Source organism: Chrysemys picta, chromosome 1 (genome assembly GCF_011386835.1).
Source record: "Chrysemys picta bellii isolate R12L10 chromosome 1, ASM1138683v2, whole genome shotgun sequence".
Lineage (NCBI taxonomy): Eukaryota > Metazoa > Chordata > Testudines > Emydidae > Chrysemys > Chrysemys picta.
This window is the reverse complement of record NC_088791.1, coordinates 204,586,808-204,600,285: the sequence shown is the minus strand read 5'-3', so window position 1 is coordinate 204,600,285 and position 13,478 is coordinate 204,586,808. Positions and strand designations below refer to the sequence as shown.

The 13,478-nt window shown below is 44.3% G+C and overlaps 2 protein-coding genes across 3 annotated transcripts in view; one reads left to right on the top strand and one right to left on the bottom strand.

Annotated features, from left to right (window-relative positions):
* The window catches only part of LOC135978000 (uncharacterized), a 1,156,726-nt gene that overhangs the window by 109,921 nt on the left and 1,033,327 nt on the right, over window positions 1-13,478 (top strand). The window lies entirely within an intron of this gene.
* Window positions 1-13,478, bottom strand: part of SRPX (sushi repeat containing protein X-linked) — a 71,709-nt gene that overhangs the window by 640 nt on the left and 57,591 nt on the right. For both annotated transcript variants that reach the window (XM_065579109.1, XM_065579115.1), the window contains 5 exons: window positions 10,838-10,964; window positions 7,828-7,949; window positions 6,824-7,003; window positions 3,874-4,007; window positions 2,117-2,238 (listed from right to left, as the gene is read on the bottom strand). In XM_065579109.1, the coding sequence (XP_065435181.1) occupies window positions 2,117-2,238; window positions 3,874-4,007; window positions 6,824-7,003; window positions 7,828-7,949; window positions 10,838-10,964 (685 nt within the window). The remainder of the gene's footprint in view (window positions 1-2,116; window positions 2,239-3,873; window positions 4,008-6,823; window positions 7,004-7,827; window positions 7,950-10,837; window positions 10,965-13,478) is intronic.

Genomic DNA, 13,478 nt, shown 5'->3' with positions numbered 1-13,478 from the left:
GCCGGGGTGGCCAAGCTACAGGAACCAGAGTTCCAAAATGCAGCCCACAGTTGTGCTTCACTGGGAGGTGAGGCCTGCAGAGAATACAGCTCCTAGCAGGCCCAGCACCATATTCTTCCTCTCCGAGCAGGAGGCCAGGTGGCACTCAGGGACTTACAGGTGCTGCAGGCTGTGCCACTACATTAAAGGACAGTCAAGGCAGCTGCAATCTTTCATTTTATGCTAGGTCTGACTTCTGATCTGGGCAAGTAGAGAGCCACGTGGGGTACAAGCCAGGTACGTATCCACAGGGCTCAGGGGCATCTTTACCTAAGCAATGCCTTGCCAGCTCCACTGCTATTTACACCTGGGCTGTGGGGAAGTGTAGTGTATGTACTCTGCGTGCTGCTGAAAGGAGTGTGCACTGTACAGCGGTACCTTAAGCATCTGCTCCCTAAGAGGTTTGCCAGTGGACTTCAAAGGGATCAGTCCTAATTTGGCATGACAGAAAAGCCCCCTATGTCAGTGTGGGGAAGAAATCATTTACACCTGCCCCTTTGCCTCTCTCCCCCAACAGCTGGCTCTGGCTCTTCCCCCCCCACCACCCCAGCACTTCGAGTCCCACTTAATCTTACTGCAAGGGAGAAAGCCTAACCCACTCCCAGTCCAGCCTTAGTGCCATTAAAGCAGCCTAGGTGCCTGTGTAACTGCTGACTGCCACAAGCAGGCTGGGCAAGGCCATGGTGGTTTCCCTTCTGAAGCGGCCCGGCCTGTAGCATTCCTAAAAGTGGGACTTCAAAGGGAAACCACTTCTAGCCTGGCTGCAGTGTTCAGTAGCACTACACAGAGAGCAGGGCTGGTTCGGCTGGGGTGGACTGGCAGCAGACACAGCGGTTCCTCGTTCAGCCTTTAATAAAGACCCCAAGTGCCTAGGGTGACCAGACAGCCCGTTTGGCCCAGGACAGGCCCTTGTTTAATCCCTGTCCCGCTGTCCCAACTTTTTTGGCAGAAGTGGACACTTGTCCCGTTTGCTCTAACCAACTTGATCAGTCGGCAAGAGCAAACAGGACAAGTGGCTGCTTTGGTCAAAAAAGTAGGGTGCAGAGGAACGTGCGAGGGGGTGAGCGGCACTGCCAGCCCCATGCGGGGGGAGGATGGGCTCAGGCAGCAGCGCAGGGACGGGGCAGGGCTAAGGGAAGCAGCTCAGGCCAGCCCTGCGCAGGGAGGTAGGATTGGGGGGTGGCCTCGAGTGAGCAGCTCTGCGCAGCCCCACAAGGGTGTTCCGTTTTCCCTTTGGGACATATGTCACTGCCTGAAAGAGAAGCAGAGATAACCAGGGGTGGGAGGGGGAGAGAGGGGCAGACTGACTGCTGCTTGAGTGCAATCCTCCCACCGTGTTAATTTTCAATGTAATTTGTGAAATCAAGGGGAAACCAAACACTTCTATTCCATAGACTAGGAAGTAGCACTCACAGGCCTCCATCGCTGGGCCAGGTGCAACACAGACATACACACTTATTGCTCTGTACATTCTAGGCTGTTGCAGTTGAAAAGGACTAGAGGCACACTAGTGCCATGACTGCTTCTGTGAGGAATCCGCTAGCAGGAGAAAGTGAGGTGGGAAGAGTCTTCCTGGCTGCTCAAACCACCTAGTTATCACAAGTGGCAACAAAACTGAGAACGTTGTGAGAGTCAACTGCTCACAGCGTGTTTCAATAGGAAACATTTTGAAGTGCTAGTTCATCTGTGCAAAATTGTCGACATTCCTTTTACAGAGAGCAAAGACCAGCTTACAGTGACTGTGTAGTAGCTAGAGCACAATCAGGACCAAACAAACTCTGAGGCTTAGCTGTGCTGCAAATAGTTTAAAAAAACAGATAGCAACCCCCTGCACCCCTTCCCCTCCCCCCCCACCCTGATATCATTCAGTACCACCCTGTCTATATAAAATTCATTCTTGGAAATAAGTCAGTTTGTGTGAAGAGGATCTAACATTACACATAATACATTTCACTGCCAGTGTTATATTGGGATAAATAAGGTTCTATTATAAAAAGGATCCAAGAAACAAAAAAGACGACATTACACCCACAGCTGCTGAGGTGTAACTGAATGATGGTGAGATTTTTCATTTTACCTGAGTTGCAAAGCAAGTGCTGCAGGCAGCAACTTCACTCCTATTCTTCCTATCTGTGCTGGAAAGACACCAACCAATTCGATCACTGTAACATGTCGGAGGTCTAAACCACATTGCTCTGGCTAAAGGGGTCAAGAGAAAAACCAGGAATACATATCATGATTGGCTTTAATGATAACAGTTGTTTACATTAAATGCACAATAAGGTGATGTTCTACACAGAGCTCCAAATCTTTGCTCTCTCTAAATGCTTTCTTATTTTAATTTAGACGTCAGCAGTGGGAACTTGAGAATGTTTTCTGGAGTCATGAAGGCGGCAGTTCTGCTACATTAATGGATTTGTAGTTGATTATTGGGGGTGGTGGGAGGGGAAGACCACCAAAGTACAATTTAGATGTCTTGGTAATGAATTGAAAAGATGCCAGTCTATTAAAAATTGTGCCAGCACTTTAATCTGGCACCCAAACAAAGAATGTGAAATGTGAGCCCGCTATAGAAAAGTGCTCTCTTATGCCAAATTATCTGAGGATCATGGAGAGCAGTGGGGGGGGGGGGGGGGAAGGATTGCAACACTTAAATTTAACCTGGTCAAAAAGTCACCTAGGAATTGAAAATTTGGTTGTATTAATTGGTCAAGACACTCATGTTTTAAAAATAAAATGCTGAAACACCATTTAAAAAAATGGGGTTTTTTTACATTACGCAACTGGCTTCTGGAATATATGGGGGGAAATCAGAGTAAGTTTAGGAGTCCAGATTTGCAAGTGACACACAATTATCACTGCTGATTTTTGTTCCAGTGGTGGCAGGCAGTAAATTTACAGTCCTCACGGCCACCAATCATGGCTCCATTCCCAGCTGGGCTGACAAACAATCTCTCTCTCTTCTGGGCACTTGTGCACCCCTATTGCATGCCACTTACTCTGACAACAGTCTGAGTAAAGTTTACGTTAGATAAACTGATAAGCCCTGAGGGTGGGATTCACAAAGGTATTTAGGCACCTGAGTCCCATCAATTTCAATGGGAATAACTAAGACTGTTGTCGTCATTCCATGTTTTTGGAGCAAACACCACAAAGATGTGTCTCTTCTATAAAGACTGGTCTTAGTTTACCTTGAGAAAAAATACTATTGGAGTTTATACTAAATAATTTGGAGCGTTTTCTGCAAGTCCTAGAAACAGGACCGCGTTGAGGCTACATTCAGGACTAGCGAGAAAACAATTCTTTGGCTGATGATTAATTTGGATTCCGGGCTCCTTTGGTTACTGGTGTATTAGTTACTTTTGCAGACAGCCAACACAAGCTTGACATGGATGAACAGCTTACCAACAAGAACGACTGGAGGTTTCTTTAAAATCCTTCAGGAGTTTGCTAAGAACTGGATGGTGATGCTGGTATTAGCTGGTTATGAGCACAACATTAATTTCTCTTGGGAAGATAGAATAGGGTCAAACTAGAGCCACGTGAAGGCCAGTGTTTGGTTCATTTACCCCACTGAACTCTACTATACCCATGGGTAATGTGAATTAGAGCGGTCCAGTTTGGAGCAATGTTGAAACTGATGATATTCCAGAGCCTTGCAAACATGTTTACTACAAAACTAGCAGCTCTTGGGCCAAATGCTCAGTGCTGCAAATGGGCATAGCTCCATTGCAGGGAGAAGGCAAGTCAATGAAGACTGACTGATTTACACCAATTGAGGATCTGGCTCTTGAGTTTAAAAAAGAAAAACGGGAAAAAATGCCCATGTCTTACCTGCAGCATTCCCAATTGCAACCTGTAGAAAAAATTGGCTGCAGTAGGAGTTGATACAATTAGTAGTCTCCGTTTCTCATAAAACTGATCCAAGAGGGCCGCTGCAGTTCTCACAGCAACATTAATATTCATAGCTGGAATTAAAAAACAAAAGCCGTGGAGCTCCCAGAAACAGACCTTTTTCAGACTTCAGCAGGCACAGCTATTCAGCTGGACAGGCATGCCCTGAGAGGTAGGCAGGGGCTGGGTATGGATGTTAAAGGGCCAAAGTCAAAAGGTGCAAACCTGGTCCCACTGAAATCAATGGGAGTTTTGCCATAGGCTGCAATGGGGCCAGGATTTCAAGCAGTCCCCCTCTCTCTCTAAGGCTTTATCTAAGCTTAGAGCTGGGGGTGTGAGTTGCAGCTCGAACAGACGTACTCGTACTTGCTCTCATCGAGCGAGCGCTCTCAAAATCGCAGCCCGGGCAGCAGTGAGTAGGGCTAGCTGCCCCCGACTACAAACCCACCTGGACCCGTGGGTCTGTACTCCGCACCGCTAGCCCATGCTGCCTCTCACCGCTGCATGGCTACATGACTATTTTTAGCTTGCTAGCTGGATGAGAGCTAGCACAAGTATGTCTCCAAGTGTAGACACAGCTTTAGTGCCACCCAAAGCTGTGAAAGCTTGTTTAATTTTTACGGCAACGAAGAAGATCAGGTTCCTCAGTAAACAGAACTAGCATATAGTGCTCCCTCCCCACACAAAAGGAACCGTAGGTAAGGAAGAGTGAACCTGACAATCTCTGCACCTGAGGTCCAGCTTCTATCATGAGTACAATAATGGAGCCAAGGCTAAGAGAAAATACTTTCTAAACACTGAGAGAGTAAATGGACCATGAAAGACAAGCAGCATGGAGTTATTGGGGGGGCAGGGGGAGTCTTGCAAGATGAACGACATTGGTGAGGGGAGGGGGTTGTTTCAGAATAAGAAAATAAGTGGAAAAGTGGTAGGTGTAATAAACTTTAGCTTTTAGTATTGAGCATTTGAAACAGTCAGAGAATATATGTGCCAAATTAGAGCCAATCAACTTGGCTAATGAGCACTGTCGTGACCTGAAAACTGTCCGAAGGACCATAAGTAAGGGTAATTATGGATGACAAGGTAGCTAATTGGGAGTTAAAGATTTTTAGTGACCCTCAGCAGGGGATGGCTGCAGGAGTTGGCACAGGATTCTATCATATTTAACAGCTTCCGCAGTAACAATCTGGATGAGGACATGCAAGTAGCACATTAATTAATGTTAGAGATGCCACTAAACTGCTAGCATGAACCAGTGTAATGGGATCTAGAGAGATTAGAATTATGGACAGAAAATAAGATAAGATTCAGCTGGGGAAAATGTAAGGCAATACATCTAGATAAAAAAGACATGAAACTCAGACCTACAATAAGAATAGAAACCAGGAAAGAGTCATGTTCACACAGGGTGCGGGGAGATAAGGAACAGCAGACTAGATCTGCATTTGCAAAGTGATATGGTAGCAAAAATAACCAGTGCAAGTTTGAGTTGTATACAGAGGCACCACATCATGGAGGAAAAAAATTTAGGTTGAGCAGGAGAAATATTTTTTCCTGATGGCAAGATCTCTCAGATTGTAGAATAGTTTTGTTTGGAAAATGGTGGAATCCTGATTGCTTGAGGGATCCAGCATTTGGCCTGGACAAAACATTTGAGAACATGATCTAATTTGGGGAATTATGTGAAGATACTCCTCCCTTAGTTTTTAAAACACAAGTTAATACTGAGGACTGCACAATGCTGGGCACGTTTCTATAGCTTAAACAGAACTTATTTGAAAGAGTCTTTAGGAATCTATTATTCATTCTATTCCCTGAAGCAGTAATGGAGAAATTTTGCCCCTAAGCCAAAAAAGCATTATGCAGAATGCTTTTTAAAGCTGTCAGATTTGATGATTTTGGATGAAATTATCACTCGTGCATGAGTAACTCTGGTGTCTAAGTTATGTGCCTAAGTCACTTAGGTGATTTTTTAAATTTCACCCTCTGTAGTTAATGTGGTTTCAACTGGTCATCAGTTTGTTTTCCATTCCCTTTTTAAAAAAAATGTTGTGTAATGTTGGGTGCAGTTAAACAGTTGCTGCAATGTTCTACTTTAGTGCTGTCTGTAACGACTCCAGAATGCAAAGAGCTTTGAGATTAAAGGTACTATATAATTGTAAGACACTATCCTCATCCAAGGATAAAGTTGCAAAAAGAGGCAAATGATGTGTGGGAAGAGGAAAGATAAAATATTGCACTTGTTATTTCTAATGGATAAAAAAAATGTGGCTTTACCCTCCCTCTCTCAATCCAGTAAAAATCACCACCTATTCCAAATGCCACATGGGATCCAGTTTGTAAAATTTGCCTGGGCCCAGTGTCAGTAGTAAAATGTAGGGCATTCAGTAATCCAATGTGCCTGGATAATCCATTTTATTGGCAAAGAACTGGTATCTAAAGAGCACTATGGAATGAGAACTAGAGGAGAAAGAAAGAAAACTCAAAAGCCAGAGTAAGAAAATCTGTTCACACTGATACCGGTGGAAAAAAAGAAGAGAGAGTCAAACTTACAAAAAGATGTGAAAAGATGTGATAGAACTGATGCGAGGGGAATAAGAAGCTTTCAGGTAATTAACCACAGAGCTTGTTGGCTTCTCTCTGTCCTCCCCAATACACAATATGCTCCAAAGAATTACCAAGAGACTTGTGAAAAATGCTACAGTTGTATATTCGTTAGCAGAAGTATCCAGGTTGATTCTGTACACACCCAGGGCCAGCCTTTGAACAACGGACAGCCATACACATAAATCATGAACCTGTGTGCAGTGCCATAGGCAAATTCTTTGTGCAATAAGTACAAGCAATCCCGTTCGCTGACCTTTCAGGAGGTAAGAAAGTACTCACGTACGTGTACAGGTTGGCTCCGTTCCTGACCAGCCTAAATTGTACTGGCACACTCTGGCTGGGCTTCCCTGCAGCTCATATCCACCAATGCAGGAAAACTCACAGGTGACACCATAGTTATCTCCATCACCTGTACATTTTATGTAGCCATTTTCTGGGGCATTCAGTTTACCACAGCGCCTAACTTTAAATACAAAAAAGAGAGAACATCAAATAATTCCCCGTCTCTGGAGCAGTGCTACTAATGAAATCATATTGTACTAATATTAAGGTGACATTCTGGCTCGCTGCTTGTTATTAGCTTTCAAAGAGAACCCAGCACTTATTTCTTTTTTTAAATATGAATCTAGCTATTGATTCCTGGATCATTTATGCATACATGCTAGTTTATATATTAATAACATGGGATTGTGGAGGGGAGGGGCAGTTGAAGCCCAGGTTGTCAGAGACCCACAGCTTTCAACTCCGTGACAGAAGCAGCTGCTCTCCCTGACAAATGTCCTAGTGTTTGTCAGATGGCAGCCCTGTACAGATCTGACTCACCTGTTGGTCAACAACTAGATATTAGGGGAGGCATGGACCTGGGAGGGCCTAGATAATGGGAGGAAGTGGGCAGGGGAAGCATGGGCAGAGGGGGAGGCACAGATTTGAGAAGCAGAGCTGGAGGGCAGGGGCTGCTCAGTAGAGCTCCTATCTGTTTCCTAGACCCCCACTGCTCATCTGACCCCTAGATCCATCCCCAGAGCTCAGTTCACTGGCTCCCTAACTTCCCTCAGGTGATTCAGGCATTTTCAAATTGTATGAGACAGAATATTCTTCCAGTGGGAAAAGTTCGTTTTCTCTCTCTCTCTCTCTCTCTCTCTCTCTCTCTCACACACACACACACACACACACACACACACACACACACACACACACACACACACAAATACAGAAAGACTGGCTGTCACTTGGATCCTTACATAAGTATTAACTGGTTTTGTTTACACAATTTGACACTGTTCTTACCTCTGACTTTAACAAGAAATTTGCAAGTGCCTTTGTTTTCTGCTCTGTCATACACCGTGTATTGGATCTTGTGGTCACCTTCTGAAAAATGTGACCCAGGGGATGGGCCTTTCAAAATCACACTAAAAAATGAAATAAAATAGACCGGGTGTTCAGAAATTAAGTTAGGGTTTCTCCAGTAGGAAAATATTAACAGCCTTCAGATGGAAAGCCCTTCTGTCACTGGGGAATGTTCAGATTGCCTGGCTGTGCTGAGAGTTTGTCGAGTGACAGAAAACAAGAGGAGGATGAGTGGCAGAGCCCACAATATTTAAGAGGTAAAGTCGCAGCAGCCTGGCTACTCCTAGCAAGTTACCCACTACCGCTAACAGCTTAGTGTAGACAAAGGTAGTGTGACTCACATCGCTGTAAGACAACTGTCACTGGCATTTTATTTATTTATTTAAATTTCATGTAACAGTTAAAAAAGGCATGAGTTTGTTTCTTTCCATGGAAACAAAAATACCTGGATGGAGAATCTAGAACTGAGCATCATTCATTATAGCAGGATAGTTGGTTGTACAGGATTTGAACATCAGTCAGGGCTAGTAGAGTACCACTGTTTGTTTGTTTGCTTGCACTGTTGTTGCCGTGTTGGTCCTAGGATATTAGCGAGACAAGATAGGTGAGGAAATATTGGACCAACTTCTGTTTGTGGAAGGTATAAGTCTTCAACCTGCACAATGCTCTGTGCAGCTCCATAGCTTGTCTCTCTCACCAACAGAAGTTGGTCCAATAAAAGATATTACCTCACCCACCTTGTCTCTCTCATTGTTTGTTTTTAAAAAACCATCTGTTAACATGGCAGGTTACCTCTCTGTGCCAGACTATACATACGAAAAGGGTGGGAGGAATCAGGATTTAATCTCTCTCTTTGTGCTGGGAAAGGCAGGCATCCCCTTGCAGGCTTCAGCTCAACTGCTCATTTCCAACCAAAGCATATGTCAAGAGAGTTCTCAACTCTCAAGGCAGAAACTCACAGACCAGGGCCAGACTAAGCATGGTTCAAGAAGCTTCAATCCACTCAGAGCCATATTTTTACCACAATAGAGTCCCTCTCATCCCTCCATATGCAGAAATTGTGACTACTTGCTGCCTGGAGCTCAGAGGACAAGAAGCCTTGAGATTGAATAAACATTCCTTAATCACCTGTTAGGCAAGTCCCTTGGTAATGAGCCTCTGAATGTTATGCTTCCAGCTGAACAAATGGGGCTTAAGGTGGTGCCTGAACCCAGGGTTCTTGCATGGCAGCTTAGTTTCATCAGACCTTGAACCATCTTACCAGCACAGTAAACAGTTTTGCTAACCTCAACCATTCAAAAAACATGAGTCAGGCTTCAAAGTCATGAGACTGCCTTAGAAATAATCTTATGATTTTTTTGGATAAATTTTGGAGGGGGGCATTATTTACTTTCGGGTTTTAAAGCCTTTAGGGTGCACTCGGGTCACATTTCTCTACAATAATTAGGGCTATAAACTTTCATTAAGAAAAAACTGAGATACTCACAGACTCACCTGGCTCCAGGAACCAAGACTTTAAGAAAAGCAGCAAACATCACAAGACTTGCAGTAAAATCACAAGAGTTGACAACAGAAATTCTGAAAATGCATATGTCCTTCACAGAAAGTTTCCATAGAATAATAGCTATTTCACTGGATTGGGATCAGTTATTGGTCCCATTACATTGGATTTTACAGCTCTTATTTTTATCATGTGACACCATTTCACTGGGAGTGTTTGTGTGTGTGTAGGAGGCAGGGAGCATTATTAGTAATTTTCTCATTCTGACACCGAACAACAGATAGGCCAAAGTTCTTATTTTAGGATGAGAGCTTCTTTAGTGGCTCTTAACATCATAGTTCTTCTTTTGCAATCACAAGCACTAGCATTTTTTATTTATCTAATGAATTCCTCCAGCTTATACTCTGATATATAAAAATGCCCTGAGCTTGTTTCTTTTGATGTGCTTTTTCTCAAATGTCCTCATTAAAGAGTTCAAATTGTAAATGTCCTTTACCTTTCAGTGAACAGAAAGTCGATTTTCTCAACTATTCAATTCTTTTAACAGCTTCTGTGAGTTCACAGATGGATTGATTAAGCTTATTGCAGTAAACTAAATGATTTTCCCTATTCTCATCATTAAAGTATTTTGATCATGCCCGTCTTGTATCAGTGGAAGTGGCAGACAATGCTGCCATTAAAAGGGACACCATCAGCATAGAAATTAGTAAGTTTCCCCTATTGTTTGTGCGGGTCTTTAACATCCTAACAGGCAAGAGAAAAACACTGGGGGGCAGGGAGGGGAGGGAAAATGTCATTGTAAAACTATAAGAATTGCCGGGGGTCTCCAAAGCAAATGTAGTACCTGAAACTACATTTTTCTCCTTTTTTAATATTATAGATTTCAAGTTGATGTTGTCACTTGAAAAGTAACTTACTGAAGAACTCAGTATCATAGTAACTATGTTACATTATGTGAAAGCTTAAAGATGCATATGAGATTGTTATTAGCACACAATGGTCTTGTTTATTTTAACACAGTCACAGTTCTCCTCATGCAGTACAGCACCTCTCACTAAAAGGTGCTGCCCCATATGCAAAGTGTTGCCCCTAGGAGAGAACAGAGCCATAGAAGGCCCTTTGGAAATCTATTTATTGCAACACAGGTGTGGGCAAAAATGCTAACAGATTGATCTCATTAGCTTTAAAACAATCTGCTGGCTATTTATATGCTAACTCCTGAACGATCTACCTCGGTGTCGGAGATGTCAGATTTTCTTTTTCAGCAAAGCCTGCATTATAATTTGACGGGTCACATGGACCCAATAGCAAGTGCTCACTCCTTCACAGAACTGGTGGGGAAGGATGTTGACCAAGCATATCACCTAGATTAGTGAAAGGGGGTCTAGGAAAAGGCAAAACAAGTGACCTCAGGGTTTTACTTAATATAATAGACAGAGTTTCACCTACTCTGTCAAAATACCATCAGCAGTGTCCCTTCCTTCTGGGGTTTCCCAGAACACACGGGCTGTCAGCTTATTTGGCTCGGCTGTTTTCTCCTTCACACTTGGGCACTGGATTCTAGGAGGTTCCATATCTGTTAAAATAAGCACCAGATAACCCATAGTTTAATTCTTTTCACTACTCAGCTCTCAGTGTACATTGTGATACACCAGGGGTCGGCAACGTTTGGCACGCGGCTCGCCAGGGTAAGCACCCTGGCAGGCCGGGCCAGTTTAGTTACCTGCTGACGTGGCAGGTTCGGCCGATTGCGGCCCCCACTGCCCGCGGTTCACCATCCCGGGCCAATGGGGGCGGCAGGAAGCGGCGCGGGCGAGGAATGTGCTGGCTGCGGCTTCCCACCACCCCCATGGGCCCGGGACGGTGAACCGCGTCCAGTGGGGGCCGCGATTGGCCAAACCTGCCGGGTCAGCAGGCAAATAAACTGGCCCGGCCCGCCAGGGTGCTTACCCTGGCGAGCCGCGTGCCAAACGTTGCCGACCCCTGTGATACAGCTTCACACCAATCTGCCTACACGAGGTGCTACGCTTAGAGAAGAAAAACCAAATGCACAAATACAGAATGGCAGATAACTGACTTGGCAGCAGCACTGCTGAGAAGGATCCGGGAGTTGTGGTGGATCGCAACCTAAACATGAGTCAGCAATGTGATGCTGTTGCAAAAAAAGCAAATGCAGTTTTAGGTTGCATTAACAGAAGCATAGCATACAAGTCATGGGAGGTGATAGTACTGCTCTACTCAGTGCTGGTTAGGCCTCAGCTGGAGTGCTGTGTCCAATTTTAGTCACTGGTGTATAGAAAGGCTGTAGAGATCGTGGAAAGGATCCAGATGCGAGTGACAAAGGTGATCAAAGGGATGGAACACAAGCCATATGAGCAAAGGCTGAAGGAACAGGGTATGTTTAGTTTGGATAAGAGGAGGTGAAGGGGGGACATGATAGCAGGCTTCAGATACTTGAAAGGCCATGAAAAAGATGGAGAAAAATTGTTCTCTTGCCACAGCTGGCAGGACAAGAGGCAGTGGGATCAAACTACAGCATAGCAGATTTAGATTGAATCTCAGGAAAAACTTCCTAGCTGTAAGAACAGTAGGATACTGGCACAGATGCCTAGAGAAGTCATGGAATCTCCTTTGCTGGAGGTTTTCAAAAGGAGGCTGGGTAGGGATTGCCATCTGTCTTGGATGGTTTAGACCCAGCAAATTCTGCACGTTGGCAGGGGGTTAGATTAGATGACCCTTGTGGTCCCTTCTAACCCTATGGTTCTATGATTTCTAACATCAGAACCCAGTGCACATAGAGCACATGTTAATGTCTCCCATTTTCAAAGGGGTAGGGTTGGGGAGGAAGAGTGAGAGATAGGCATAATAAATTCTATTTTCATCTCCCAGGTAGACTAAATAACAAATAAATAAATAAATAAATAAATAAAATAATAATTAATGAAGTACCAACATCATCATGGTAATGAATTTTTTTATCCAATCACCAGCAAGGTTGAGGCAGCATTGACTAGCGAACTGAGCTTGAGGCTGAAAGCCAGGAACTTCTATGATTCTCTCCAAAGCTCTGCCACTGACTATATGTCCTTGAGCAAGTCACTTATGCTATGTCTACCCAGCCCATGGAAGCGAGCCTCCCTGTCCAGGTCGACAGACTCAGGCTAGCGGGTCTTGTGCTAGCGCTCTATAAATAACTGTATAGGCAGAGCTTTGAAGTTGCTGCTTGGGCTGGAGCTCGGGCTCTGAGGCCTACCCCTCTATGTAGGCTTCAGAGCTCCTGTTGCTACTTCAAAGTGCTGTCAATACAGCTATTTTTAGTGCACTAGTGCCAGTACTGCGAGCCTGAGTCTGTCGAGCCAGGCTGGGAGGCTCGCTTCCATGGGCTGTGTAGACACACACTCATGAGCTGTGCCTTGGTTTCCTTATCTGGACAACTGAAATTATACTTACCCACCTCCCAGTGGTGTTATTTAAGTGCCTAGAAAATATAAAGCAGTCCCTAGGTGTTAGCGGAGACTCCTGTCTCCATCATATTCAAATATAACACACAGTCGCTGTCCATAAAGCTGCAGGAATGGTACAAACAGCCTTTTAACAAAACAAACAACCCCCAACCCCTCGTGAACCATCTCCACCACCCACATCTCTCCCTGCAGTGCTGCCAATCAAGTCACCCTCTAATAGGTTACACAGAATAGTCAGCAGGACAGCAGCTAACAGGAATAACAGGCTCATACTGTGTGAGCAATTCCCAGTGAACAAATTGTGTAGCACATTAAGCCCCTTTTGCATGTGCGTATTATCTGCCAAGAGACTGCATTTTTTTAAACAGATTTCTTTGCCGTGCAAAGCTGTTTGGCAAATGTTTTTTTCAACCCATGAATTAATTTTATGTCTCCTACAAGTATACCTTTCACCTAAGTGACGTGGTATTTTTTCTTTTCCCTTATTGCATGAGCCAACGTCTATAATGGGGTCCTGGTCTACAACTGTAGCTGACTCTACAGAAATACAATTAAATAAGAAACTACAATAATATTATGCTTCAGCCCTAAATTCACTTTCTGCCAGCTCTGGTGAGAGCAAAATC